This window comes from Balaenoptera acutorostrata, chromosome 12 (genome assembly GCF_949987535.1).
Source record: "Balaenoptera acutorostrata chromosome 12, mBalAcu1.1, whole genome shotgun sequence".
NCBI classification, from domain to species: Eukaryota; Metazoa; Chordata; class Mammalia; order Artiodactyla; family Balaenopteridae; genus Balaenoptera; species Balaenoptera acutorostrata.
In genome coordinates this window covers 35,361,235-35,388,473 of record NC_080075.1, presented here as the reverse complement: position 1 = coordinate 35,388,473, position 27,239 = coordinate 35,361,235, and the positions used below count along the sequence as shown (strand labels likewise).

Below are 27,239 nucleotides of genomic sequence, written 5' to 3'. Positions count from 1 at the left end.
GGGAAACTGTGAAAGGGGCCTCGCTCTAGAAAAGCAGCCCACAACGGCCCCAGCTCTCAGAGGAGGGCGAGCTTCTGAGGCGACTCGTCTGCGGGGGGACTCGGCCATCTCTTTGTCCGTCCGACATGGAACCAAAGCGGATCAGGGAGGGCTACCTTGTGAAGAGGGTAAGCAAAGTGCCACCTGCAAGGGTGTCTCTGGAGATAGGGCGGGGGAGGATTGGAGTCCAGCTTTGCACTCTCTAACCTGCTGAACCTATTGGGCTGAAATGGGAGAGCATCGCAGCCTGTAGAAGGTTGGAATGGTGAGGAGAAGCCAGTACGTGTTGCCTTCTGGTTCTTAAAAGTGAATTAATCCAGCTCAGGCGTCAGCACAGCTTGATTTTGTGGGGCTGAGAATTCCAGACGACAGGGTCTGGAAATGCTTCAGGATTTAAAGCATCCTTTTCAAGAGTCACGCATGTGTGTTATGCTAGAAGACTGAAACTCTTCTTCTATAGAGGTTACTAGGAGAAACTATTCATTTGTTATTTAAATTCTTCTTCCCCTCTTTTTTTTTTTTTGGAAAGGAGGAAGAAGAAAATGATTAAAGATGAGCGGATATAATGATACAGTAATGGTAGCTTATTCATCCTTTTTTATTGGACTGAAATCTCTTCACTCACAGTTCTTAGTGAATTTGGATAACGTGCTGTTAAGGTGGTAGGTAGATGCACCATTTGAAAGATTAGAAAACAGAGACGCGAGTTTACTCAAAAACGCTTGGTTTCGCTGGTGTGGCATCAGGAAATTGAATTTCGTTAGCACTGCTGGTTTTTCTCCTGGTGGTGGGTGGACGCTGTGTCACTGTGATACTCCCCAAGAGGGTGAGTTCACACGTAGGGCTTGTTGGCATCCTGTGGGCAACACCTATATGAACATGTAACTCACACTGACCCAAGTGAGTTCAGGGTGTTAGAAGTGAACTGAATTCAGTACATTCCTTTAAAGGCCCAGCTTTTAATTGAATGAGAGCATAATGGGACTCTGTTTTAGGCCATTCATGGTTTAACATTTTAGCCTGAAAGTTCTACCAAGAGGAGGTTAAACTGCTCACATTGCTGCCTGATTCTGTTTTGATTTAAATCTGGAAGGGGCCTTAGACCGTCTGACCTCATTCCCTCATTTCCACAAGAGTAAGCTGAGACCCAGAAGCTGGGTGACTGCTCCAAGTCACGTGGCTGTGACAGATTTGGGACCAGAAACTCACTCCCTGACTCCTGGCACTGAGCTCTGTCTAGTACACCGGGATTTTCATTGAGTGAATTCAATCTAAGTTAGGGTTTGCAATGTGTCTATGGTCATGAGAGTTACGAGTAGATGCCAGAGAATAAATGAGCCCTCAGCTGGTATTCTTTCTAGCTAAGCCATATTTTGAAACATCCTTTGGAAAAGACACATGTATATACACAGAGGTGTATGTAGATTCTTTGCAATAGGCACTAATACTCTCTTGAGAGCCAACAATAATTAATGTTGACATTTCTTTCCTGGTCACTTAGGCTAGTATCCTGAGAAGAGCAGGTAAATAGAAACATTTTCTGCAAAGGTTTTTTGTTTGTTTGTTTTTTTAAAAAAAACAATTTAAGCATTTTGTAATTAAAATTGCTGTTATATTGTATACTTACATTTTAAAGTCTATAAATTATAGAGGATTAAAAGACTCAATCTCTAATAAGTGAGTCTGCCCCACTAGAATATGACGATGAAAGAGTTAGGGTTGTCAAGAATATGGACTTAAATTAATAAATTTTTAAATCAGTGAGAGTAATTCTCTCAGATCATGGCCTGTAAAAGTCAGTCTAGAAAAAGTACCTAGAAAAAAACATGGTGAAATTTCATATTGAGTTTTCCAGTTTATATCTCCCATAATTTTCATGTCTACAATTTACATCTTCCATAATTTTTGCATTTCTGTCTGGGGCCTTTCGAACACTCTCTGTTATAATGTGTTAGGATTCTCTAATTTGTTATTTCAAAGAAATGCTTGGTTCAGAGATTCCCTTTGTCAGCTGCTGAACTGAAGTCAGAATTTCCCAGTAAGGTGTTAAACTTCTAAACTTCTTTAGACGTCATTTTTTTCTTTTCTTTCAGATACTTCATATGCATGGGTTAAAAAGTATATGTCAGGAACCTAGCACACAGTAGATGGTACCTAAGTCACAATGATTATTAATATCAGTATTGCTATATACTTCAGTAGATAGGCAGTCCTCTCCTAGATGCTATTGGTCATATGCCCTGCTTCCTGGGTTGGTTGCCAAGTTAATAGTGAAGAAAGGAGCATGGAGATCTTTCTCTGACAAGGCTGGGAGATGCCTTGACTATAGTCATTGATGTTAAAGCACAACAGGCGATAATATATGTCTCCCTCTGTTCACTTTTTTTTCTTATGCAGTTTAAGATATCTGGGTGGTAATAGAGAGTATATTTCTCCCTATTCTTGTTTTATGAAATAATTTTATTGGCTATAAAGATGTTTTAGGTGGAAAAAATATGACATTAGAATATGCTAGTACAAGGATTTTGTCAAGTCAGTAATCTTGGGGTCAGTAGTCAATGGTATCGACTCTGTAATGTTTCTGCTTTTCTTCTGTGCAAGATAACTGTCCACATTTCACAATTCAGGTTTCCTCCTTTGCCTCCCTCCTGGTATCTTTAAATAGAGTTGATGGACAGATCTTTAAAGCGTTTTTTTATGAAGAGCAGGAGGGGAAATACATGATTCTGTCATTTTGCAGCTTTTTCATTCTAAAGAAGACCCAGATTTTCTTGCCTCAAAGTCTTGCCACTTTGACTTCAAAAAAAAAAAAAAAAAAAAAAGGAGCACTTAGAGCCTGCCGTGTAGCAGCTAGCCACTGTACAAACTCCATCTCATTCAATCCTATCCACCCTATGTAACAGGACCCTTATCCCCATCTTACAGATAGAAAACTGAGGCTCAGAGGGAATAAGTGGCTTGCAGTAAGAGGACAACCTGGGATTCAAACCCAGGCTTGCCCAACCACAAAGCCCACCATCTCGTTGATCCCAGGCAGCCTTCTGAAAAGCAGGCTTCCCAAGCCAGCAAAAGGGAGGTGAGATGAACTTTGCAGAGCCAGAGTGGGGCCTGGACAAACTGTACTGTGGGCAAGAGTGTGTGTAGTGACCTCAACCTCCCTTTTTCTCTGATTAGGGGGTTACTTCCAGCTAATAAACATATTTTGGGGGTCCTTGAAAATATACTACTGATTTGGATATGTTTATGATCATAGCTTAAAAAAAAGAGAGACGAGCAGTTTACATGCAACCAATAACCTAGACTCCACCAAGTCATGTCACAAACCAGCCTCATTCCTAGAGGTTTATGCAGCCAACTGTCATTTCTATGACAACAACCAGCATGTTGAGTGGCAGGACTGACCCAAGGAGTGTATTAGGAATTTAGGTGGCCCGTGAGGCCGGGGGAAAGCACAGGAATCGGGGTGGTGAGAAAGAGAAGGACAAGAGACTTGGTCAGGAAAGAAAAGGGCTGCAAAAAACGCTGATGTACTGATAGAAGGAGGAAAGCCTGGGGCAAAACAGAGAGCAGGACTCAGGGGTCTCTGCCCAGCAATTCTTTCGAACGGCTACCTTGTCTTCCAGACACCATGAAATAATCCCTCTTGATTGGCACACATTGATCCATTGTCATCAGAGTAGCCAACATACGTAGAGCTTACCCTGCAGCAGGGACAGATCTAAGCATTTAATGCATTAATGCAATATATATATATGTATAGTGGGTACAACTATTACCCTTACTTTACAGAGGAGGAAAGTAAGGTACAGAGAGGCAAAGGGCCTTGCCTAAGGTCACACAGCTATTAAGTGGCAGAGAAGAACTGGAACCCAGCAGTGTGGTCCCAGTGTCACAGAGAGCTGTGCCTAACCGTGTTATACGTGACCCTCATGGGCTCAGATTGCAGTGATTTTCTTTTCCAAAGCACTGTTGTTGTGATGCGTGGTGCCCAGGAGAACCTTAGGCCAGAATGACTTCATAGTATTGCCTCCAAAACGGTGTCATCTTATCTGCCGTTATGGTTACCATTTTTTGAGCACCTACTACAAGCTAGGCATAGTGATCAGCCCTTTAAGTGTATTATCTTATTTAATCTTTATAACAATGGGAAATTGGTACTATTATTATTTTCATTTTATAAGTGAGGAGACTAAGTTTTGGACAAATGAAGTAACTTGCCTAAGGTCACACAGCTTAGAAGAGGCAAAGTTGAAATTTGAACCCAAATCCCTAAGATTCCAGAAATCATGCTGTTAGACACTTTGTGTCATTTTTCTATTGCTAACCTAATATGTTTTTATTGAGAAATTGTCCAACCTGGAAGAGTTTTTTTATGTAAAAAATATTCTACTGAACAGATTCGTTTCCTTGCCTTCAAAGTATTTAAACTGGCACAAAATGACCATTGATCTGGGATGTTATACAAGTGATGTCATAGATCAGGTTGGACAACTAGATGATGCAATTTATGATGTAGCAGAAATAAGGACTTCATAGAAGCAACACCAACTTAAAATAACATGTCCCGTGAGTGTGGGAGAACAGATGATACTAACTCACACTTCTGCTTTAGTTCAATACGTAGTTTTGACCATCATATAGTTTTCCTTTGAATTCTAGCTATATGTCAACATAGGAAAAGAGAAGTTTGAAGAAAAGGAGAAGTGAAAGGAGGTGTCTTCACTTGGTGGGAGATGTCTGGGAGGGGCTCGGCACCACAATCACGCTGTCCCCGCCCTCGGCAATGAGTCATGGCTTCTTTCTGTGAAGCCACACATGCGCAGGAAGGCCTGTCTCAGTTTGTGCATTCATCACGCCGACCTGGAGTTGCAGGTCAAGGTCACTCTCTCCCCTGTTAGATTGTGAACATCTTGAGAGCAAAGATGGCGTCTTGTTCATGTTTATACCCCAACACCCAGGCCAGTGTCTGAAGCATGGGAGCTGCTTTATCTATTGTTATTTGTAGAGAAACCAAAAAAATCAGGGGTTCATATTATGGTAACTTAAAAAAAAATTTCTAATGGGGTCATTTTTAGATATTCATGTTAAATATGTTTTTGAGGGTTTTTTTTTTTTGCAGTTTTGTTTTGTTTTTGCTTGCAGATGAAGCCCAAGTGTTCAGATGAAGGCAAGGGCATCTGGAATTAGAAGACTAAAGGCACGATAGTAACAACACGTTTTTAGAACAGATGTGTAGAATCTGAGGATTGAAAGGAATGTAACACATTTTGATAAGCATTTAATTGAACTTCTCATCTGTGGCCTGCATTTCTTTTACTACTCTGTTCACAAGCGTGCTAGAAGACCTCTCGTGCCAGGGAACTCACTAATTTAACTTTCTCCCTTAAGTTACGCAGCAAACTGTTTTTTACTGAAACTTTCACCTACTGAGACTTCAAAACAATTGAAATGTTTCACACCCTTGAAGACAGTCTTTATCTACTCTGCCTGTCCCTTTTTGGGCTAAAACCTACCAGTTCCAACAATTACCCCAAGAGAGATGCCATCCTGTCACTCTCTTTGGAACAAGCTTCACTTTATCTGTAGCTTTGAGATTTCCTGAGCTCAAGTTCATTCTCCAGGTGCAACCATAAGTACAGAATTACAAGGACTAGATAGTATTTATTGGGTGCTCACTATGTTCTGGATATTGCCCTAAGCAATTTACATGGATTATTTTATTTAATCTCCCAATCATCCTAAGAAATAGGTGGTAGCATTATCCTCATTTGCCAGATGTAGAAAATGAGATTTAAAAACTTCCTTAAGGTCACATTGCTAGAATGTGGCAGAGCTGGGATTTGAGCTTGGGTCACCCAGCTCCATGGTCACCTACTGGTAATGCTCTATTTAAAGTTAGAACGTTACTTTCCTATGCTTCTATTTATATAGCCTACAAATGACTTTAGTTTTTTTGATAGCCCACATCAAACTGCTGACCAGTAGAGCTCCATTTTTTTCCCCACACGCCCATTTTCCCAAATCTTCACCAATACATTTTATAAATCTTTAAAAAAAAAAAGGATTGAAGAATAAGTTTATATTTTGTTTAATTTGCATTTGTTTAAATGCTGTTGAAGCAGTACATTTTTATGTTTATTGGACCCAAGCATTTCTTCTTTTGAGAATTGGCTGTTTCTACTGTTTGTCCATTTAAAAAAAAATTGAGAGGGTTTGTATATTTCTTATTGATTTCTAAAGGGTTAAAAAATATATTAAGGATATTAACCTTTAATTATATGATACTATATTATAAATAGTCATACATTTTAATTTGCTTTTCAGTTGTTCAGGGTTTTTTGTTGTTGTTGTTTGTTCATTTGTGTGTTTTTTTTTTAAAGGATACATTGGAAAGACAGAAATTGCTACCTTACAAAGTTCTTTTTTTTTTTTTAAATTATTATTTATTTATTTATTTATTTATTTTATTTTTGGCTGTGTTGGGTCTTCGTTTCTGTGTGAGGGCTTCCTCCAGCTGCGGCAAGCGGGGGCCACTCTTCATCGCGGTGCGCGGGCCTCACTATCGTGGCCTTTCGTTGTGGAGCACAGGCTCTAGAGCACAGGCTCAGTAGTTGTGGCTCACGGGCCTAGCTGCTCTGTGGCATGTGGGATCTTCCCAGACCAGGGCTCGAACCCGTGTCCCCTGCATTAGCAGGCAGATTCTCAACCACTGCGCCACCAGCGAAGCCCTCATTTGTTTTTTTACTGTACAGAAATTCAGTTTTTTTAAGTGGTCAAATATCTTGAGCTTTAAGATTTCTTCTTTTGGTATCATGCAATGTCAGACTCTTATGCACTAAACTAACCACTTCCATGATGATGTACAGTGACTCACTTGGAAACTTTAAATTTGACTCAACATTTAAAACCTGCCCATTCTGACATGTAATTGTATAGGTTTTGGCCTATAATGGAAGAAAGCAGGCATATGTCACATATATATTTACTTACATATATAAACCTTTATATATTTATAGTATCATAAAACATATCTATTATATAGGATCATATTATGATGTGATTTACAATTTAGATATGTTTTATGATTTTATGTACACACATATACACATATATGAGGTTATATATATATATAGCTGGCTAAGTGGCCTAAAAATTGATTTAGATTCCAGAATGACTCAGTGAGAACCAAAATGAAGATGGCTTCTAAGGGGAAGTGGAAAGAACATAAAATTAGGAATCAGGAGGCCTGGATTCTAATCTCAGTCCCACATTAGCTGGTCAGCTGTACTAGGCGCAGTCACTTAAAGTGGCCTCAGCTTTCTTACGTGTATGATGAAGGTGTTGATAGATGATCCTAAATGCCTTTCTAGCATGGGCAGTCCGTGATCACACTTCTGAGTTTGCTCTTGGGTGAGCACCAAGAAGGTTAAGGACAGAGAAGGGTAAATATAGCGGTCATGGAAAGGAGGTGCTGTCAGTTTATCCAGGGAGAAGCCAGCAGGTGCAGAGGAGAGAGATGACCCAGAATTCCATCATCCTAACCTAACTAACCACTACCAAGCCTGGAAGAAAGTCCCACTTTATAAGCTGTCCGATTTCCCTTGTTTTACCAAGTATCAGCCTCCTCAATGGGCATAATGCCCCTGAATCCCAAATGACACTTCCTCCACGCAGTGAGCTGTCAGACCCTGAGGCTACACTTGAATTAATAAAGCACAAATTCATTTTGAATAGTTGGCTCCGGAGTAGTTTTATTTTAATGGTCCACAGAAGGAATGTAGTGCTGGCTGACGTCTCCTAATTTTATCCCGGTTCCAAGGTCAAAAGCCCTGAGTGACTCTGGCAGTTATAAATCTTTGATAGGTCTGAAGTGGAATATAAAATTTGAGACTTGCAAGGCATTTCAGCAGTCATCTGGTCCAACTTCTTACTCCTAGCTCTGTGAATAGATCTTTTATTAATTTCATTTATTTAAAATTTTTTAGACTTGTCTATATATTTCCCTAAAGGCCCATCCCAAATTTTAGTATGTAGTAGTATCATGTGTTGTTCATTTATTTATTAATTTTTCCCAATTATTTTGAACACTTTCAAACCCACAGAGAAGTGGAGAAAATAGTATGACTACCTATATACTCTTTCCCTAGATTTATGAATTGTTAACACATGGCTACATTTGTCTTATCTCTGTATTTCTGTATAAATATACACACATATTTTTATGCTGAGATATTTGAGAATAAGTCAGTTTATCATGCTCCCTCATGCCTAAATATGTCAAAATATGTCTTCTAAGAATTAGAGCGTTCTCCACAGTTTTCCAAATTGGATGTACCATTTTGCACTCCTGCCAGCCATGTATGGGAGTTCCAGTTACCATCCTTGCCAAGTCTTGCTCTTCTCAAGCTTTCAAAATTTTAGATGCTCTAGTGGGTGTGCAGAGGTATTTCATTGTGGTTTTAATCTGCATTTTCCTGATGGATAATGATGTTAAACACTTTTTCAGAGTTTTTTTTTTTAATGTAATGCCTCTTCCAGTCTTCTGCCCATTAAAAAAAATAGATTATTTGTATTTTTTCTTATTGATTTGCAGGAACTCTTTATATTCTGAGTTTCTCTCTGATAGATGTAAAACAGAAGGACACTTGATTGAAATTATTTCATGTGTTGGCGTAGTGTCTGACCTTGCCCATTTTTTCAAAAAGGGAAATAATTCAGTGTTAGCATGAATAATTATTCTGCATGTTCAGAAAAGAGATAGCGTGTATTAATTTAAAACTTTTCTTTTCAGTAACTAAAACAAAGGAAACACTTGGACAACCAAAATGATAGTCCCACAAGTATTTATCGTCTTCGCATAAATAGTCTTCCTTTTGGGAAACTGGACCTTTATATAGAGGCTCTTGGTATTTTAAGATAAGCAGCAGGATCTTCTGGGAACTGGATGATAATCCCATTTTGTGGTAGTCATGACAGGGTGACATCGTGGGTTCAGAGATAAGAGGCAAAGAACCCTGTTCTCTTCCTTTTCCAAAACCCTCCCAAAATATAGACACAAAAGAGAGACTTCCTTGATGTAGTCAAAATGGTTATCTGTTGATAAAGGGACAGTTGGCATTAACCCAAACTGAAAATTTTTAAGTAAGGATATTCCTAAAGGCAACACTGACATGACAGCATCATGCTGGCATTAGAGACAGTTCTGCAGGTGATTTTCATACCTCTTAGCCATGCCTGTACACAAGGCTGTGCTCAGAGTTTCTTCTTGACGTTCATATGCAGATAAAATCTGATTAGACCGAAGGATGGAAGTAACTGCAGCTAGCATGCCACCATTTATGTATGGTACATGCTATCGATGGTGGCACTTTTCCAGTGAGTCCAGCTTCAGGCATCCTCTACTCTTCAGTCTGAGTTGGCACTTGAGGTAGAATCTATTTGCCATCCCTAAGTTGAATGGAACACAATGGGCAGGGCTGGGAGAAAATAAGCCACAGATAGTCAACCTGAAATGTACAAGAAGGAGAGCTGAGATTCACACCCTATTCCCTTGGCAACGGCCCAGGAGAGGCTTATGGTCTAATTATAGGCGTGTATATATTTTATCTTAAAAATTTTTTTTAAAAAGTTCCAGCAGAATGGTATTCCTCTTCTCCCCTGAAGGCTGCTTTCCTAGCAGCCTGGTCACACAAATGTGGGTCGCCTGTGTCCACACTGGCCAAAGCTAGGCTATTTATCAAGCACTTTGCCACCTATAGAAGAGTTTTAGAACACATCAGTACCCAGCTGTTTCTGCTGTCATTACAGGGGAGCATGTTCAACACCTGGAAACCCATGTGGGTTGTATTGTTAGAAGATGGAATTGAATTCTATAAGAAGAAAAGTGATAACAGCCCCAAAGGAATGATCCCCCTGAAAGGAAGCACTCTGACTAGCCCTTGCCAGGACTTTGGCAAAAGGATGGTGAGTTGATGTCGTTAACCACAATGAATACCTTGTCAGGCGCTGGCCTTTGAGCCCATGCATAGCCTGCAATGTGAATGGAGCTTCCTGGGCCAGTCCCTCTCCCCACCACCCACCCTCTACCCTGGGCATTTGGGTCTTTCTTGGTCAAGCACTTCCAGAACAGGGTTGGCTCAACTGCTGTGCTTCATAAGAGACCTCAGCCCCTTGAAAGGAGTCATTCCTAATGGGATGTGTTTTTTCAGTTTGTGTTTAAGATCACTACGACCAAACAGCAGGACCACTTCTTCCAGGCAGCCTTCCTGGAGGAGAGAGATGCCTGGGTTCGGGACATCAAAAAGGCCATTAAATGCATTGAAGGAGGCCAGAAGTTTGCCAGGAAATCTACCAGGAGGTCCATCCGACTGCCAGAAACCACTGACTTAGGGTGATTTTCTTTTTTTTTTTTATTATTTTTTTATTTTTTTTAACATCTTTATTGGAGTATAATTGCTTTACAATGGTGTGTTGGTTTCTGCTTTATAACAAAGTGAATCGGATATATGTATACATATGTCCCCATATCTCCTCCCTCTTGCATCTGCCTCCCACCCTCCCTATCCCACCCATTTAGGTCGTCACAAAGCACCGAGCTGATCTCCCTGTGCTCTGCGGCTGCTTCCCACTAGCTATCTATTTTACATTTGGTAGTGTATATATGTCCATGCCACTCTTTCACTTCGTTCCATAGGGTGATTTTCTACGTTTGCTTCCCTTCACTCTTCCCTCCTCCCACCCTGCTTCTTGAGGAAATCTCACAACGGATCCTGCTCCAAGGCCTACTTTGATCACCTCTGAAGGCTGTATCCACCCTTCCAGGTCCTTAGTACTGGCACTTGGTTTACTAAGGTGCTTACCTGGGTCTGAAGGAGTGATTGTGGCTTCTCTAAGGTCTAGCAGCTGAGGAGAGGAGGCAGTGGAATTTAAATTCCCTCATTTTGGGTAATCTTGGCAGAGAGAGAGACGGGCGATGGAGAGAGAGAGAGAGATAGAGATAGAGAGATGCATCATTGTATTTATGAAGTAGCCATAATAAGTTACTCTTAAAAGAAAGCTTCAGGATCTATAGGTAGGTAGGAAAAGGCAGAGGCTGTGTGTCCTATTAGGTAAGGTTTCAAGTTCAAGTTCACACATTCAGCAAGGGTGAACACCTCTCCTAGCAGGAAGCCATTTGTGCCTTGGCCTAGTTTAATGACCTCTGATGTTGACTGGCCTGGAATTGCAGGTGATGGTTGTTGCCTAAAGGTTAATATCACACGAGCCCCTTTCTCTAGGAGTCTCTTTACTTTTTGCTGGTTTTTGCTTTTATGTGGAACATATCCTGTAACAGGAGCCCTGCCAGGAAGAATTCCATATTGGCTACTTAAAGCATCCAACCAGGATTCTGTTTACAAAATGGGTGGGGGGAGTCCTTAGGAGGGGACTGAAAAAAGCCCTCTGCATGCCTAATGCAGGACGTGGCAGGTCACAGGAGTCTGATGAAATTTGTGCATTGAGCTTAGAGAGGATGAGCACTTTCTCTCACCAAGAAAGCTTTTTGGTAAAGACCCAAGAGGAGTTGCCTAGTCTAGCTGTAGCTGCTGGGTGGGGTGGTCAAGTTATCACATTTCTAGCCACAGCTGTCAGAACTAAGTGCGAATGATACTTGTGCTATGTGGAGCCATGAGATGCATGAAAGTGGCCTTGGGTTTTGTTGCTTGCAATTTCTCTGATAAGGCTATCTTTAGTTTATTACTTCAAGGACAAAAAATGAGAATGTCTCACTGTTTTGCTTTATCTCCTAATTTTCAGGATAAAGGGATAAGCTTAGTCAAGACATTCACTTTCAGGGAGGCAAATGTCTATACCAGATGGTCTCTTGAAGGACACAAAGAAATGGGACATGAGGATTGAGCCCCAAGAACCTTTCATCTTTGGCATCTAACTGGGGGCAACTCTCCATCTCAGACACTAAAAATTAAACCAGCAGAGTTTAGTGAATTTAAGAGACGTTAAGTACCTTCCCAGTACATTTGGCTGAATGTTGCTCAGGCCACAAAGTTATGCAATTATGAACTCTGCCCTCTAATGATCTACTTATGATATACTGGAGACATTAGGCTCAGGGTTCACCTGGGGAGGGGGAAGCTTGTACTCAGGGGCAGCCCCTTCGAGGCGGCAAATCCCAGAGAGGACTGGCCATTCTGAAATGTTCCTGCTCATCCATGTGTTTTCATCTGTGCAGTGCCTTGTATTTGTCCATGAAAGACACTGAAAAAGGAGTAAAAGAACTGAACCTAGAGAAGGACAAGAAGATTTTCAATCACTGCTTCACAGGTAAAAGGCCTTGTGAGTCTGAAGTGGGGCCTCTGGGGCAGGCGGTATGGAGGCCTAGCTCAGCCTCACGTGTGGGTGACGGATGTAGAGCATGGGGGTGGGCAGTGGGGTCATGGAATGCAGACTGGTGGACATGATCATTGAACTTCCCCAGCGTGGAAGGAGAAAGAAGGGTAAAACAAAACTTTGTCGTTCAAGATAAAAATCTCAGAAGTTCCAGCTATATCAATCAAAGGGTCATATTTTGTTTTCCAATAAATGGCAGGATGTTGAAATAGACACAGAGTTGAATAAGGTGCTAAACAGGAATCAAGATACCCAATGTAAGATTTAGGTGGCAATATTTGGGATGTTTGAGGCTGCACAGGGTGAAGCATTATGTATTATGGGTTTAGGGAGGTGGTGTAGTGGTTTAAAACATGTTCTTTGGAGCCAGACTTCCTTGGTTCAAATTCTAGCTCTTCAACGTACTAGCTGTAAAACCTTAGGCCAACAATTTAACCTCTCTGTGCTTCACTTTCCTTGTCTATCAAATAGAGATAATCATAGTGCACCTACATTAAGGCTTGCTGTAACTGTAATGTGTTTAGAACACACACTAAGTACTATATGGTGCAAGCTCTCAATGCAGTTATTATGACTAAGAAGTTGCATGTCTGCACAGACAATCAATTCTGTGTGTTCAGAAAAGAGAAAGAACTCAGGGGTAGTTGGGATGAATAGAAGGTGGGGCCTAAATTCTACTCTGAAAGATGAGTAGAATTTCTTTAAGTATTTGTGGGAAGGAATTCTGATGAGGATAGTTAGGCTGAGCAGATGGTGAGGACAAAGTTATGGGGCTGAGATTTCCAGAATATTCATCAGGGAAAGAAAATGACCAGCCTGGTAGGACTGATGGTTCCTTAGGGAAAAAAAAATGAGAAGTACAGTTTGGGACTAGGTTGTCAGATGTCAGACATGGCTGACTTATGGTGACAATAGAGGTCAGGAGAGGAAAACACTGAGAAGATATAACAGATGGAATCCGAAGGGCTGTCCAATCAATAGATAATTCACAAAAACGGTAGAGGTCAAGGTTAGGAAGGTGGAGGATAAAGGGTGCGATCTGGGGTAATGGGGGGGTGGGGGGGGGTGGGTAGTATCCCAGGGGAATTCAGCCTCAGAGAGTCAAGGCAGTAGCCCATTAGCAACAGAAAAGCCAGGGTTGAGATTTGGAATCAAGATACCAAGAATAAGGCAGGGCCCTAACTCAAGTAGGACTGAGGTCACTAAGACAAAGCCTCTGGAAAAAGAAACCAAGGGGAGGTTCTGATATAGATCTGGGCACAAGGTCCAGGTCAGACTTATTTGCTGTGAAATGTCTTACTGAGTTCCATAGTACTGGGCTTGAACTACTTAAGTTCTCTCCATTGAAGGTCAGACCAGGTTCTAGAAATTCAGGTGGCTTGAGCCTTCATGTGGGACTCGGGTGGTCTCAGCAGAGTGACATGTCTGGGGCAGAGACCGGGACTCAGGCACTGATGACATGTGATGGAGGACCTTGAATGTCAGGTGATGGGGAGACTAGACTGAAATTGTCTTTCGAGCTTCAGCATGCCTAGCTGAACACATATGGAATCTAGGCTTAGAGCACTTAAGTGAAGGCCCATTGCAGGTGTAACGCTGGCCTAAGGTCACTTAAACCCTCTGAGTCTTAATTTTCTCATTCTTAAAAGAGGTCTGTAATTACCGCCCTACCTCTTTTACAGGGTCACTACAAGGATTAAAGTCAGAAATGCAGTATTAATTAGTTTATCCTTCTAGAGAAAGAAAAGTGGGCAAAGCATTTTGTATATGAAATTCATGGAAGGTACACTAATCAACTGCTTTCACTCTTGTTTCAAGGATGGCATACCCTACTGCTCTTGCTTTGATGACCTGGGACCTGTTATGTTGGCTCCCTGGTTGGTTACATTTGTACAGAATACATATGTGTGTGTGTGTGTGTGTGTGTGTGTGTGTGTGTGTGTCTATATATATATATATGTATAAAATGTTTGAAAGAAATTTGTTTTTTTTAAATTTTTACTTTTTTTTCACACACACACACTGTATTTTATTTTTACAAGAGATAAATAGACTGACACCAAGCATTGTAAATGGATGACCACAACAAAAGCAGCAATGATTGCAATTACCAAACACGAAACACACTCATACTATGTCATAATATTGACATTCAGTCCAGTAATCCTCCACTGTAACAGCTCCTTTCCTTTGCAGTGAAAATTGATTTCTATATTCTTTGCCTCTCAGTCCTTGTGGGATTTTTTTTTTAATTCAAACAGAAAGTCACAAAAATTATAATCATCCTCATCAGTTCTGTTTTATTTATTTACTTATTTTTATTGAAATATAGTTGATTTACAATATTGTGTTAGTTTCAGGTGTACAGCGCGGTGATTCAGTTATAAATACATATATATATATTCTTGTTCAGATTCTTTTCCCTTATAGGTCATTACAAAATATTGGGTATAGTGCCCTGTGCTATGTGGTAGGACCTTGTTGTTTGTACAGAATATTTTTCATATAAAGTTTCATTGTCACCTGCTAATAATCCAGTTGATGGCTCCTCGCGATCCTCTCTTGAGGCAGAAGGCTGTTTGAATGGCTTCTCAAGGTCTCTGCTAGACCCTTGTCTAAGGTGTGACATTCGGTGCAAGGGACATCATCAAATTCGAATTTAGGACATACACGTACTGTCATGGTGTTTTCTGCTTAAAAACTTGCAATAGCTCTTCACTGCCAAATATCCTAATGTGCCATCAAAGCTCTCCCCACTCACACTGGGCCTTCCTCTCTCTCTTGTTTTGTTTGCCTTCTTTCCACCAACTCCTCCCCCCCACCCACCAGCGGGGCTGCTTCATGCCTGTGTGAATCTGTTCCCACTGCAGCTCCCTCAGCCCCTGCTGGTTCTCTCGGCCCCCACCTGAGTAGATGCTTGGCAAGCACCCACTCGGTGTCACTTCCTCTGTGAAACTTTTCCTGATGGCGCACACACAGTAGCCCTTCCCCCACCCACCCCTCCACGCCTTCCTGCAGATTTGACTCGGCAGCTCCCTGTATCCATCCACAGCAAAGCACTTGTCACAACACTTATCACCCAGATCTCCCTTTTAGATTCCCTGAGGAAGCCTCCCCAGCACCCATCACAGAACTTAGCTCCTAGCAGAAGTTCGAGGTCATTAATGGAATAAATGAGTGGGTTAGTAAAAACTATTTCTTTATGCATGCATTGCTCCTTAAGGAGCATGTAGATTTTTTTTTTTAAAGGAACTCCTTTATTTATTTATTTATTTATTTATTTATTTATTTATTTATTTATTTATTTTTGGCTGTGTTGGGTCTTCGTTTCTGTGCGAGGGCTTCCTCCAGCTGCGGCAAGTGGGGGCCACTCTTCATCGCGGTGCGCGGGCCTCTCACTATCGCGGCCTCTCTTGTTGCGGAGCACAGACTCCAGACGCGCAGGCTCAGTAGTTGTGGCTCACGGGCCTAGTTGCTCTGCGGCATGTGGGATCTTCCCAGACCAGGGCTCGAACCTGTGTCCCCTGCATTGGCAGGCAGATTCTCAACCACTGCGCCACCAGGGAAGCCCTCTAGATGTTTTTTAAAACATTTTACATGGTTCCTTTTGTTTCTAGGTAGCTATCCCACGGATTTCATTTTTCCTTCTTGGAGTAATAGGGAAGATGAGACAAGTCCGACCCTTGGGTCATCCGGAGCTCTCCAGGGGCAACTGTCAGTGGCTTGTTCTTTGGTAAAGAGAGCTAACATTCCCTCTGATGGTCCCATCCAGGTAACTGTGTCATCGACTGGCTGGTTTCCAATCAATCTGTTCGGAATCGCCAGGAGGGCCTCGTGATAGCCTCCTCCTTGCTCAACGAAGGGTACCTGCAGCCTGCTGGAGACCTCTCCAAAAACGCGGTGGATGGAACTGCTGAGAACCCTTTCCTCGACAACCCCGACGCCTTCTACTACTTTGTGAGTGAGAGAGCTCCCCATCTACTCCTCCTGGATTGGGGGCTGCTCTGGGCGGGGTCTGGGTTGGTTTCAGTTCATATCCGCTTTGAAAGAAAGAGCCCAACCCTACAGCATTGATGCATGTCCCTGACTTGACAGCTGTCCCCCTCCACAGTGCCTGTCACATCCAGTGAGATTGTTTAAAGGAAAATATTGTTCACTTGAATAGTTTTCTTTGTTTACTTTTAAAAATTTGCTCTATCTATTCTTATTCCAAGCAAGAATTCTTTTATAAAAACTTATTAGGCCCAAGTACGTGACAGGCACCCACCTAGACAAAGGAGATACAGTAGTGGAAAGAAAAATAACAGGCAAAAATTATGGCCCTCTGGGAGCTTCCTTTCTAGAGGGAGATGTGTAAAATCACAATGGGCCAGTTTTATATTTCCAAATAAACATGAAAATATGTGACTCAATACAAAATGTGTTCATCCAGGTTCCTTCCCCCTGCACCATGAGTATCCCCGGTGGCATGCTTACCACAGATTGGGAAACACTATATTGTACAATATGGACTTAATCTTGGGTTACATGAGAAATCTGGCAAAGTGGATTTCTAGGGGGATTTTGGCAATTTTGTTTCTATTTGGGGTCAGAGCACAAAAGTAAGGAAGCTGCTTCTAAAAATGAAGTGAATGTCACAGAGAGTTTCATTTCACGTTGGGGAAGTTCCCCTGTCAGAATTTTTTTTTTTTTTCTTCAGAATTTTGATCTGGTTGTTTATAGACATTTAAATGTGGGACTCTAAAAATACCCAGCACAGTGGCTCCTCTTCCTCTGTGTGATTCATTGCTCTCTCATAGCTGAGCAAGGCCCAGCTCCCTCCTGACCTCAGAGGATGTGGCTTGGTCTTCTCATAGTGGAGGAGCTGAGTGGCGGAGGGCATTATAGAGATTGTGTTGTGTGCACAGTGTCTTATAAACTAGCCAACTCTGCTTTCAGGGATTTGGCCAGAAGGTCCCAAGAGAAGAAAAGGCTTTGAAAAAAGATGTGCTGAGCTAGACTTCCAATATAGCTTGGGGAACCCAAGAAAATGAAAGGATATTGATAAAATCGCACTTGAGCGGAGACAAGAGAGCATCTAGAGACAAGAAATAAGCATCTAGATGGGGCTTCCCTGGCAGTCCAGTGGTTAAGACTCTGAGCTCCCACTGCAGGGGGCGCAGGTTCAATCCCTGATCAGGGAACTAAGATCCCACATGCCACGCTGCAAGGCCAAAAAATAAACCAAAAAAAAAAACACCCCAGAAACTTCTTTAAAGTTCAGGTTGGAATAAACCAGTAAACCACAGGGGGAAGGAGTGGCTGGAGGGGAGAGGGAGATGGAGATGGTATAAGTAGCAATATGCCTAAGACTGGGAAAATAAACTTGCTTTTTGGTTCCCCAATAGCCAGACAGTGGGTTCTTCTGTGAAGAGAATTCCAGTGATGATGATGTGATTCTGAAAGAAGAATTCAGAGGGGTCATTATCAAGCAGGGATGTCTACTGAAGCAGGTGAGTGGTCACTACTATTCCATCCTAACCTTTCTCCCTTACCAAGTCCTTTGTATTCTAAATCACCAAATGGTATTTTGTTTGTTTGGTCAATAGTCAATTAGAAAATGATACCCACCTAGTGAAAGATAGACAGATACTTAAGTAGATGATCAAAGTGGCATTAGGTCAGGAGGACTGAGGCAGGCAGGGCAGAAGCACCTTAAAATAGGGAAATTCGGGACGTCCCTGGCAGTCCAGTGGTTAAGACTCCACGCTTCCACTGCAGGGAGTGTGGGTTTGATCCCTGGTTGGGGAACTAAGATCCCACATGCTGTGCGGTGCAGCCAAAAAAATTAAAAATAAATAAATAAAATAGGGAAATTCTTCTTCTCTCAATGTTTCAAGAAAATGCTGACCATTTCATTAGCTGGAGGATATCAGCTGGCTAAGAGATGCCTTCAAAAGACAGGGATGTTTCATAGTGAAAGTACTTCCATTGGCCTATCCCTCCTCCCTGCAAAGTAACCAGGAAATAGGAACAGGCCATACCCAGAAGAGGGACATCATAAACCACTGAGAGCAAGGAAGTACCATTTCAGACTGTGGGTAGGTCATGGTGAGACCAAATCCAGACCAGCTCTGCAAGAACAGCAGCAGACAAAGGTCACATCTGCTCAGAGGGCAGACACTCAGTAATTACCAGGTGTCCACCAGTCCTGGCCACTGTCAGTCTGGAAGGCAGGGGCCGGGGTGAGCTGAAGAGCTCTGGTTAGTTACCAGGCGCCAAGGCACGGGATGCCAAGAGGTAAGGGATCATGAGGGCTGGGGCTGAGTGAAGAAGTCAGGGCCAGCACCTCTACAGGAAAATATGAGAATATTCAGGGTGAAACAACTGAGGCTAGCATATGTTGTCGAGAAGCCAAAGCTGCTTTTTAAGGCCAAGGTCTTGCCCTCGTGGCTGTGCTGTGAGCTGTCTTAAAGGCACTGCTCAGTACATAACAGAGAGAATCTGGATGCCATAAGGAGATTTCCATGCATTGTCTACAGGTCCCGTGGGACTGAGAGATTTGACTTATAATAGGACCCTGGACTTCCAGGGTGAAGAGAGAAGAACCAAAGTTGAGCATATATTTATACTTAAAAAGGAGAACGTTGATATGGATTTTGAGTTTCACTAGGGGAAGTAGGGCATTAGTGTGGAAAACTTACCTTCACATCAGGTTTTGAGAGAACGAGGTCCTAAGGAATAATACAGCCACGGTTTAGAAAGAATTCTAGACTATTCTACTAACTTTTATGACAGGGTGCTCACTGACTAGATTAAAGGATGAGCATAGGAGTAGGGCCAGCCTTATACAAGGAAGGATCTGGCAGTTGCCCATAGGCAGAGCTTGTCCATCACCTGCTTTCTCATTTGTTCTGACAAACGTTCCTACGTTATCTGGCTGTTTGATTACAGGTGCTGAAAGGTGGCTGTTAAGGCAGGAATCACTTGGGGGGGAATTTCATTGTTTCCTTTTTGTTGATGTCTTCTATAATTCTATATTGTTATCAACCATGAAGGACTTCTCTTGAGTTACTTGATCTGACAAGCCTTAATTTAGAGTGGAGCCCTGAGGAAACTGAGCATGAAGGTTGAAAAGGGGTAGACAAAGTCCCGTCTGGACTGGAGTCATGTCCAGGCAAAGGGCCCAGTGGAGATGCCGGATGGTCAAAAGTCGGCTGAGGGTAATGGTGCGAGCGTGTGTTGAAAGTAATGGTACTGGAAGTAGGCTTACTTCCCTGTTTTCCCTTGCCTTCTTTACATGGCCTTTGGTAGGTGCAAGTTAGCCTTTCGATTGCCCAGTTGGTGCACATTTGAATCCTCCAGGGATCTGTTAAAATTGTACCCCAGGCCAATTAAATCAGAGTCTCTGCATGTTACAGGTCCCCAAGAGATTCTGATGTGTGGCCAATGTTAAGAACCACCTTTTTCTTAAAAGAAGTGAATTTATCCTATTATCAGAGTACCACTGTTTAAATAGTCAGAAGCCTCCTTTTAACAGGAAGAAAACAGAAATCTTTGTGCATTCAGGAATTGTGTTCTTTTTCAATATTTTCCCCTTTAATTTTGGGGGGGTGTAGAGGGAAGAAAAACCTCTTCTGCTTGAATTGACAGCCCCCTTTAATGTCTCCAATCTCTTGTCTTGGTGGTTTACAATCCTGGTTCATAGCAGAATCACCTGAGAAATTTCTGAAACTCTTCTCTTTAAGTACCACAAAACTGAACTACCCTGTGTCTACTGTTAGGAGTTAGCCAGGCTTACCTGTGTAGAAGGCTTATCTCGAAAAAGGACACCTGTGCCCCATACCTCACAGGTGGGAAGTGGCTGCATCCAGCTGGTGGTCAGTGCCCTCCCCCCCATTTCCGCCCCCCTTCTCTCATCCCAGAGGAAATAATTCTACTTGGGGGCAGAGCAAATTTGAGGATGAATGATTTTGGATTACATTCAATATAATCCTTTTCATATAATTCATTCTGTGACGACAGCGAATAAAATATCTAGTTTCTCAACCACATGTAGATTCTTTGATGAGGAGATTCTTTGTGTTATATGTGTTTTTCTTGTATCTGCTGCAAAGTTCAGCATCTTTCTTGGTCTGTAATAGACAACAAATATTTTTAGAGGGAATTAAATCGAATATAAGCACAGCCGTTCCTCAGTATCCGCAGGGGACTGGTTCCAGGACTGCCACGGATACCAAAATCTGCGGATGCTCAAGTCCCTTGTATAAAATGGCACAGTGCATAGATGACGCTGACAGAGCAGCAACAATTCTTGGAAACCCCAGGCATGCATGCATTCCTTAAAATACCCCAGGAAATACTCAGTCAATGAAAGATAACTCTTCAGTGCATCACATTGTGATGCCAGTGAGGGCTTAAAGACAATGTGGTGGTTGGCCAGGGTTGGCTGATTTCACATCCTCCTGTACCTTCCTCTTCCACTGACTTGTGAGTGCTTGGTATTCACCCAGTAATTGCGTAAGAGAATGTGACTTGTGTATCCGTGGATCTGGAGGAAACGGCGTAGGGCAGAAGCCTCAGCGTCCTCAGCCTATGGGCCGCATCAGCTAAGGCAAGGAGTAGGCACTCATAACAAGAATTCTAGAAACTGACGCTTTACAAAAGCCATTCTGTATGTGATACTGCAGATAGAAATATTCTCTGTTCTCCCATATGACTCTACAGCGTTCCTGGCTCCATTCTTCAGGCAAGTAAAAGGTTCTTTGGAGCTGAGCTCCTTGACCGGACGCCCTGCCAAATAACTTAGACCCATTCTTGAAAGCTCTCTTTACACTCTTCTGACCTGGCATGATGAAGGAGACACAGTTTGCTAAAATCACAGACGTTTCATTGCTTTCTATACAAGCGCAGTGAAAAATTTTGGAAAATTTGTATATGTGCCTCTTAGCATGTGGTGTTTCAGAAATAGCATACAATATTCTTCATATTGGCAAGATAGAAACTATAAATTTTCTAATCTAATTTTTTTAGCTTCTGGAGTTGTCATTTGAATTTACTGTGGGAAATCATAGAATCAGGTTTAACATAACATTTTAAACAACTACTATCAGCTAATTGAAATAACTGGGTAATTCGAGGCAATTACAAACAGATATGAAGGGGGTCCCGTGTGCCAGGCACGGTGTTGGGCATGGGAGGAACAAAGATAAACAGACACAAATCCTGCCTCAGAACCCACAGTCTAGACAATGTCAATGTTTAATTCTAAGGGGAAGGGCCAAGTCCTATTCTTCTTCATCATGTCTGTCACAACCACTATTGCTTCCAATTTCCATTGCTGCTACCCATTGTTAGTCCCTAATAATTTTATGCCAGCGTTGTTGCAATCATTTCTTGATGATCTTCTTATTACCATATTATCTTTCCCCTGGCTTATCTTTAACCTAGCCAGCTGGGCCATCCTGTATGTTGTCACCATATTAATCTTCCTAAAATGTCACTGTAATCTTTTCGCTTCCAACTCAAAAGCCATCAATGACAATACCCCCCGTGTTTCATTGTTTACTGTCTCCTTCCACTTTTCCAAACTTGCCTCTGCTGTTCCTCATGAACCCTGCCTTCTAGCCTGACTGGTCTTACTCATCAGGGTCTGAATATGCCTTGGACATTCCCACCGCTGCTTTTTTTGTTGTCATTGGTCTTCCCACCCACCTCTTTCTCACCTATATAACTCCTGTGTGTCCCACATGGATAAATGTAGGTTTTTATGAGGCTGTCTTTGACATCCCAAACCCACAATTACATATCCTTCATTTAAATCCTTTGGAACCAGGATCTACTGTATACCACAGGGGATACTCAATATCTTGTAATAACCCATAATGGAAAAGAATCTAAAAAAGAATATATATACGTGTGTGTATATAACTGAATCAAATTGCTGTACACCTGAAACTAACACAACATTGTAAATCAACTGTATATCAGTAAAAATTTAAAAAACCCAAAAACCCAAAAAAAACCCCAAATTGTTTCCAAATAATAAACAATAAATATTTTAAAAATCCTTTGAAACTCATTACCTATACATGTTATTTGATTTGGACATTTGCTATTTTATATTTCCACATAGGTTATAAATTCTTTGAAGAACAGGGCCATGTCTTAAATCTCTTGATAGCCCCCCATTACCTAACACAGTACATTGTACATAGTACTGTCTTATATAATGCTAAAGCTGTAAGACAATCTTAGAAATAACTTAATCCATGATTTAATAACATCTATCTACTGCTATCTCTCTGACAAAGGTCTGGGTTGTGGCCTGGTTTCTCCTGGAGTTAGGATTTCATCTTTATTTTTTTCTTATTTCAACTCGACAAGACTTATCACGTAGGTACTAGGTGTACCGAGTGATGCGAAGAACTCATCCTTTCTTTTTCTGTGTTGATCCTGGATACAGGGGCATAGGCGGAAGAACTGGAAAGTGAGGAAGTTCATTCTGAGAGAAGACCCTGCGTACCTGCACTACTATGACCCTGCTGGGGTGAGAGGCTGTGCTCGATAAACCCATCGCCCTAGAAGCCTCTGCTGCTTCTATTCACTGGGCTTCCCAGGCCCCTTTCTGCTCTGTTGAAGCCCCTTTCCTCTTCATGATCCCTCTTCTTTTTCCTCACCCTCCTCTGCCTTTTCCTACCCCTTCTGATTGCAAAGATCTGAGATCTTAGGCTTTGAGGCCAGCAGAATCACAGGGATGGAAGAAAATATCACTAGATGGTCATTTATTTGGTCAACTCAACATAATTTTCTTTGTTTGCCCCAATCTGATATTTTCAGAGGAATTCAACCAATCCAACTCTGTGCTCTTGGCTTAATATGCAAAAAAGTGATAATTCCTCTTCTAGGCCTACTTCAGTGAGAACATTGTTTGAGTCCAGCCATTAGGGCTGTTGATTATTCAGAAGAGGGCTTTTTCCTCAGTAAAATGAGCCATGTCTACCTGGATTGGGTCCTCAGCCTTTGCTTGCAGGGCAGGGCTCTTCAATTCCCTCCTGTGAAGGTTATACTACTATGTCTGTTGCCTGGGGCCAAAGGGCTCTGGAAACATGTGGTCCTTCTGTCATGGGACGTGATGATTCAGCCTCACTGCCTCCTCTGCCTGCCACTTTCCTCCGGATGTGAAGCTCAGATTGACTTGTGTCTCCGCATCCAGCTCCCACACCTCCCCGCTGTGTGAAGTGAGGGATGGGGGATCCAGAAGGGGGTCTCTTTCATCTCTTTCTGCTCTTATCTACACCGCAGTGAGTCTGTGTGACTTTTGCAGCAACAGGATAAAGTATACCCATACATTTTACTTTGGAAACATAATGAAGGACTCCTCTCTCCTTTAGGGGGAAGATCCCTTGGGAACGATTCGCCTGAGAGGCTGCGTGGTGACCTCAGTGGAGAGCAACCCAGATGGTAAGAATGAATTTTTGTGGGAGACAGGTGTGTCTACCCAGTCTCCCTTCCCACACCTGGGCACCCTGAGTCAACAGCAATCACTCCCTCACTCCGGCATGAATGAATTTACTGTCTGAAAACTTTACAGAGACCCAAAGCTATTCTCTCCCAACTGCTGCCCTGGCTCTCTGGGCTTCGGGGACTTGGAGTGGTTTTGTGAATGCCTTGAATAAATCCTAGTGCAATGCTGAGAAAAATCCACCACCTCAGAACCGGCTTAGGTGGAGACACTTGTTACCTCCTGATGCCTGAGACTGAGCCATGACATTCCTTAAAGGGGACCTTTTACAGACTAGGAAATATCCCACAACAAAAGGAACATTTGTGCCGTGAGGCGGTATGGGGAGGAGGAAGTGCTCCTGGGTTATAGTTAGGTCTAGGCTAGTTAGTGAGTGGCACAACTTTGGGTGAGTTGCCTAACTAATCTGGGCTCTCCCTTCTCCTCCGAGAATGATAGAGTCGCACCAGATGACCCTTGGGTCCTGATCACAAGTCTATGATTTGGTGATGAAACGACCGTGTCTCCTCAGGTGTAGGGATGAGTGGTGTCAGTGGGCAGATGCGGTTCAGACATCCAGACCCCGGTTTCTCCTTGTCATTTTGGGTCTGTGAGGTTATAGAGGCTGACAGGAAAACACTGCAGCTGCAAAAGCCGAGATTTTTACTATGCCTGGATCTGCTCACTCCCCTCTCCCCGTAGAGTCTTCCTGAGTGTTGGGGTGGAGTGCGTGCTGCTTTTTGATCTGAGATGAATGTGTTTTAAGTCTTGTCACAGTACTGGAAAGTTTGCTGCCTTCTGATCTTTCAGCAAAGAGTCTCACTTAGCCCTTGATAAAAACCAGTTCAGGCTATACTGATGGCACTGGTGGTGAATCTGGGGTTTTTTTGGTGTTTTAAAAAAATATATTGAGGTCAGCTCTTGGTTTATATTGTGAGTGGAGGAAAGATACTCACCGGACACTCTTACAAGGTTACTCGTTAAACACTATTTGTGTGCAAAGTGAGAAATTTAGTTTGCTTATAAACTGTTTCTCCTTGAGTGTTTTACTTCTTAAACACACATACACACAGACGCACAAAATCATACTACATACCTGTATATATAAGCACTATATACATAATCATATAATGAATATGTACGATTATACAGTGATGGTAAGTTTGAAAATCACATCCTTAATTTTCTTGGACTGCTTGAAAAATGGGGATTTCATTGCTTGCAGGAGGGTGAACTAAGTGGCCTTTCTGGTGCCCATGCCCACTGTCACTTCCTCTCTCACCAGGCAAGAAGAGTGAAGAAGAGAACCTCTTTGAGATCATCACGGCTGATGAAGTTCACTATTTCTTGCAAGCGGCCACCCCCAAGGAGCGTACCGAGTGGATCAAAGCCATCCAGGCGGCCTTCCGGACGGGGAAGTGAGGACACATCAGCGACCTGCACCACCCCGCTTCCCGAGGGAACCTCATGGATAAGCTCGGTCCAGGACCTGGCCACTTCTGCGACAGATCAACGAGAAAGGGCCCAGGGGTGGGACATTGTCATCTTCGGGGGTCCTGAATGTAACTAACCACGTGCTGCGTGATGTTCGCCTACACCGACCGCATTGCTCACTGAGGCCTCTCTGCCACTCTCTGTGTCCCCCAGGCAGATATGACAAGCTGTGTGGCCTGGGGACGTTGCTTACCCTCTCCAGGCCTCAGGTTCCTCCTCTGGAAAATGGCTTTGAACTAGGAGAGCCCTGAGGTCCCCCCTAGCTTCAAAAGCCCCGCGATTCTAATACCCATGGCAGTGCAGCTGGAGTCCCTCTGTGACCAAGTCTCGGCCTTCAGAACCTGAAACAACTCTTCCCTTTAAAACTGTTGCCCATCTGTACTAAGAGCACTAGATACAAACCTCTTTTTTTCCCTTTTGCTGCCTTCCCTTGCTCTTGGCCACAAGATCATATATCACGGTCAAGGAGAACCCTCTTCCTTCCTTGCCCTACCCAGAAACTTCCTGGGAGCTAGCGCCACAGTGTTGGCTTTTAGCTTGAAGCCTTGTGATGACAGCCTGGAAAGTTATGTCTTCTGAGAAAAAGACCCGAGGAAACCAGGAGTAGCCCAGGGTCCTCTCCACGTCCTGAAGCTGCCCAAAGCAGGCGTGTTCCACTCGCACTGGAGACTGATCTGCCTTGGGGCTATCTTTGTCCCTTCCCAGAGCATTTCTCTACCATTTTTTCTAATTAGGAGCAGGAACTCCAAATCTGCAAGATTCTGTTTCATTTGAGTGTTTACAGAAAAAAGTGGCCAGAGGAGTTTTCTCTATGGGGTCTCTCCATGGGTGAGGGGGCTGGACAGCTGCCCGCCTGAAGTGTCCCCCCAGCTCCAGAGGGTGTAGGGGCTGGATCACAGGCCAGCTGATTGGATGATGAGTTTATAAAAAGACAGCTCTGAAAGGACTTACATCTAGACAGCGCGTGGAGGTGGCCGTCACATTGTGCTGTGCCTTCAGTTCTTGAATTAAAGATACTGTGGTTGTGCCTTAAAGCATATGCTTTAAGGACAAGCTGTCCGGTCTCCTGCTTGGCCTCTGAGGGGCCTCATGAACCCATCATCAGCCAGCGGGATCTGACCTAGATTCAAATTTTTGACCCCGTCAAAAATTTTTGACCCCGTATGTTGTGCAGGTGTATTTTCCAACTTCAGATTTTTAATTTTAAGTCCCTAGTGAGGAAAGGAGAGTAGAAAATTCTTCCTGATTTTATCAACTCCTCTCTTTCCCTCCCCCAATTCTACACAATATCCTTGAAGCTATTCCTACCTCCAGATTGTTTTCTCAATGGCCGAGAGATGAAAGACTACCTTTTCTCTGATTCTTTAGTAAACTGTATTAGAACATGCATAGTAGTTTTCCTATATTCAGTGTTAAAAGTATTTATTAATATGGAATCAGTTTTGAGTTTTGAAATAAATGTTACCATGTTTAGCATCTTCTTGGTACCATGACTCTGATGTTTTGCCTGACATTAGTGACTCTCCTTTTTTACCACCTACTTTCCCTTACTGAGGATAACACCATCTGTCATCTCTCAAGTCATCCCAATGTCTTTGCAATTTTTTAAAAAACAAGTCAGTATATTCTAGGGAGCAAGATTATAGGGAAAATAAAATATGGGGAAAATAAAGATAAGTCTTAGGGAAAAGGAAGATATACGGACAGTATATCTTCCTATTCTCTAAGCCTTTATCAGTAATTTTTAATTTATGAGACCATGATTATAATGTTTAGGCAAGCAAAAGAGTCTATAAATGGCCATTATTTTTAAGAATGCAGAAAATGATTTACATTAGAG

General features: G+C 42.5%; 1 protein-coding gene across 1 annotated transcript; it reads left to right on the top strand.

Moving 5' to 3' along the window:
- Window positions 1-6: 6 nt before the first annotated feature.
- Window positions 7-26,875, top strand: PLEK (pleckstrin). The gene is made up of 9 exons (XM_007189766.3): window positions 7-167; window positions 9,847-10,002; window positions 10,248-10,429; window positions 12,266-12,357; window positions 16,196-16,380; window positions 17,811-17,915; window positions 22,868-22,951; window positions 23,796-23,865; window positions 25,191-26,875. The coding sequence occupies exons 1-9, from the start codon at window positions 126-128 to the stop codon at window positions 25,325-25,327; spliced, it is 1,053 nt and encodes a 350-aa protein (XP_007189828.1). The 5' UTR covers window positions 7-125; the 3' UTR covers window positions 25,328-26,875.
- The last annotated feature ends 364 nt before the right edge of the window (window positions 26,876-27,239 follow it).

Coding starts and splice junctions, on each gene's coding strand:
- PLEK (XM_007189766.3), top strand. CDS start 126: ATGGAACCAAAGCGGATCAGGGAGGGCTACCTTGTGAAGAGG. Junction 10,003..10,247: donor AGGACTTTGGCAAAAGGATG/GTGAGTTGATGT, acceptor GTGTTTTTTCAG/TTTGTGTTTAAGATCACTAC. Junction 17,916..22,867: donor AGGGATGTCTACTGAAGCAG/GTGAGTGGTCAC, acceptor TCCTGGATACAG/GGGCATAGGCGGAAGAACTG.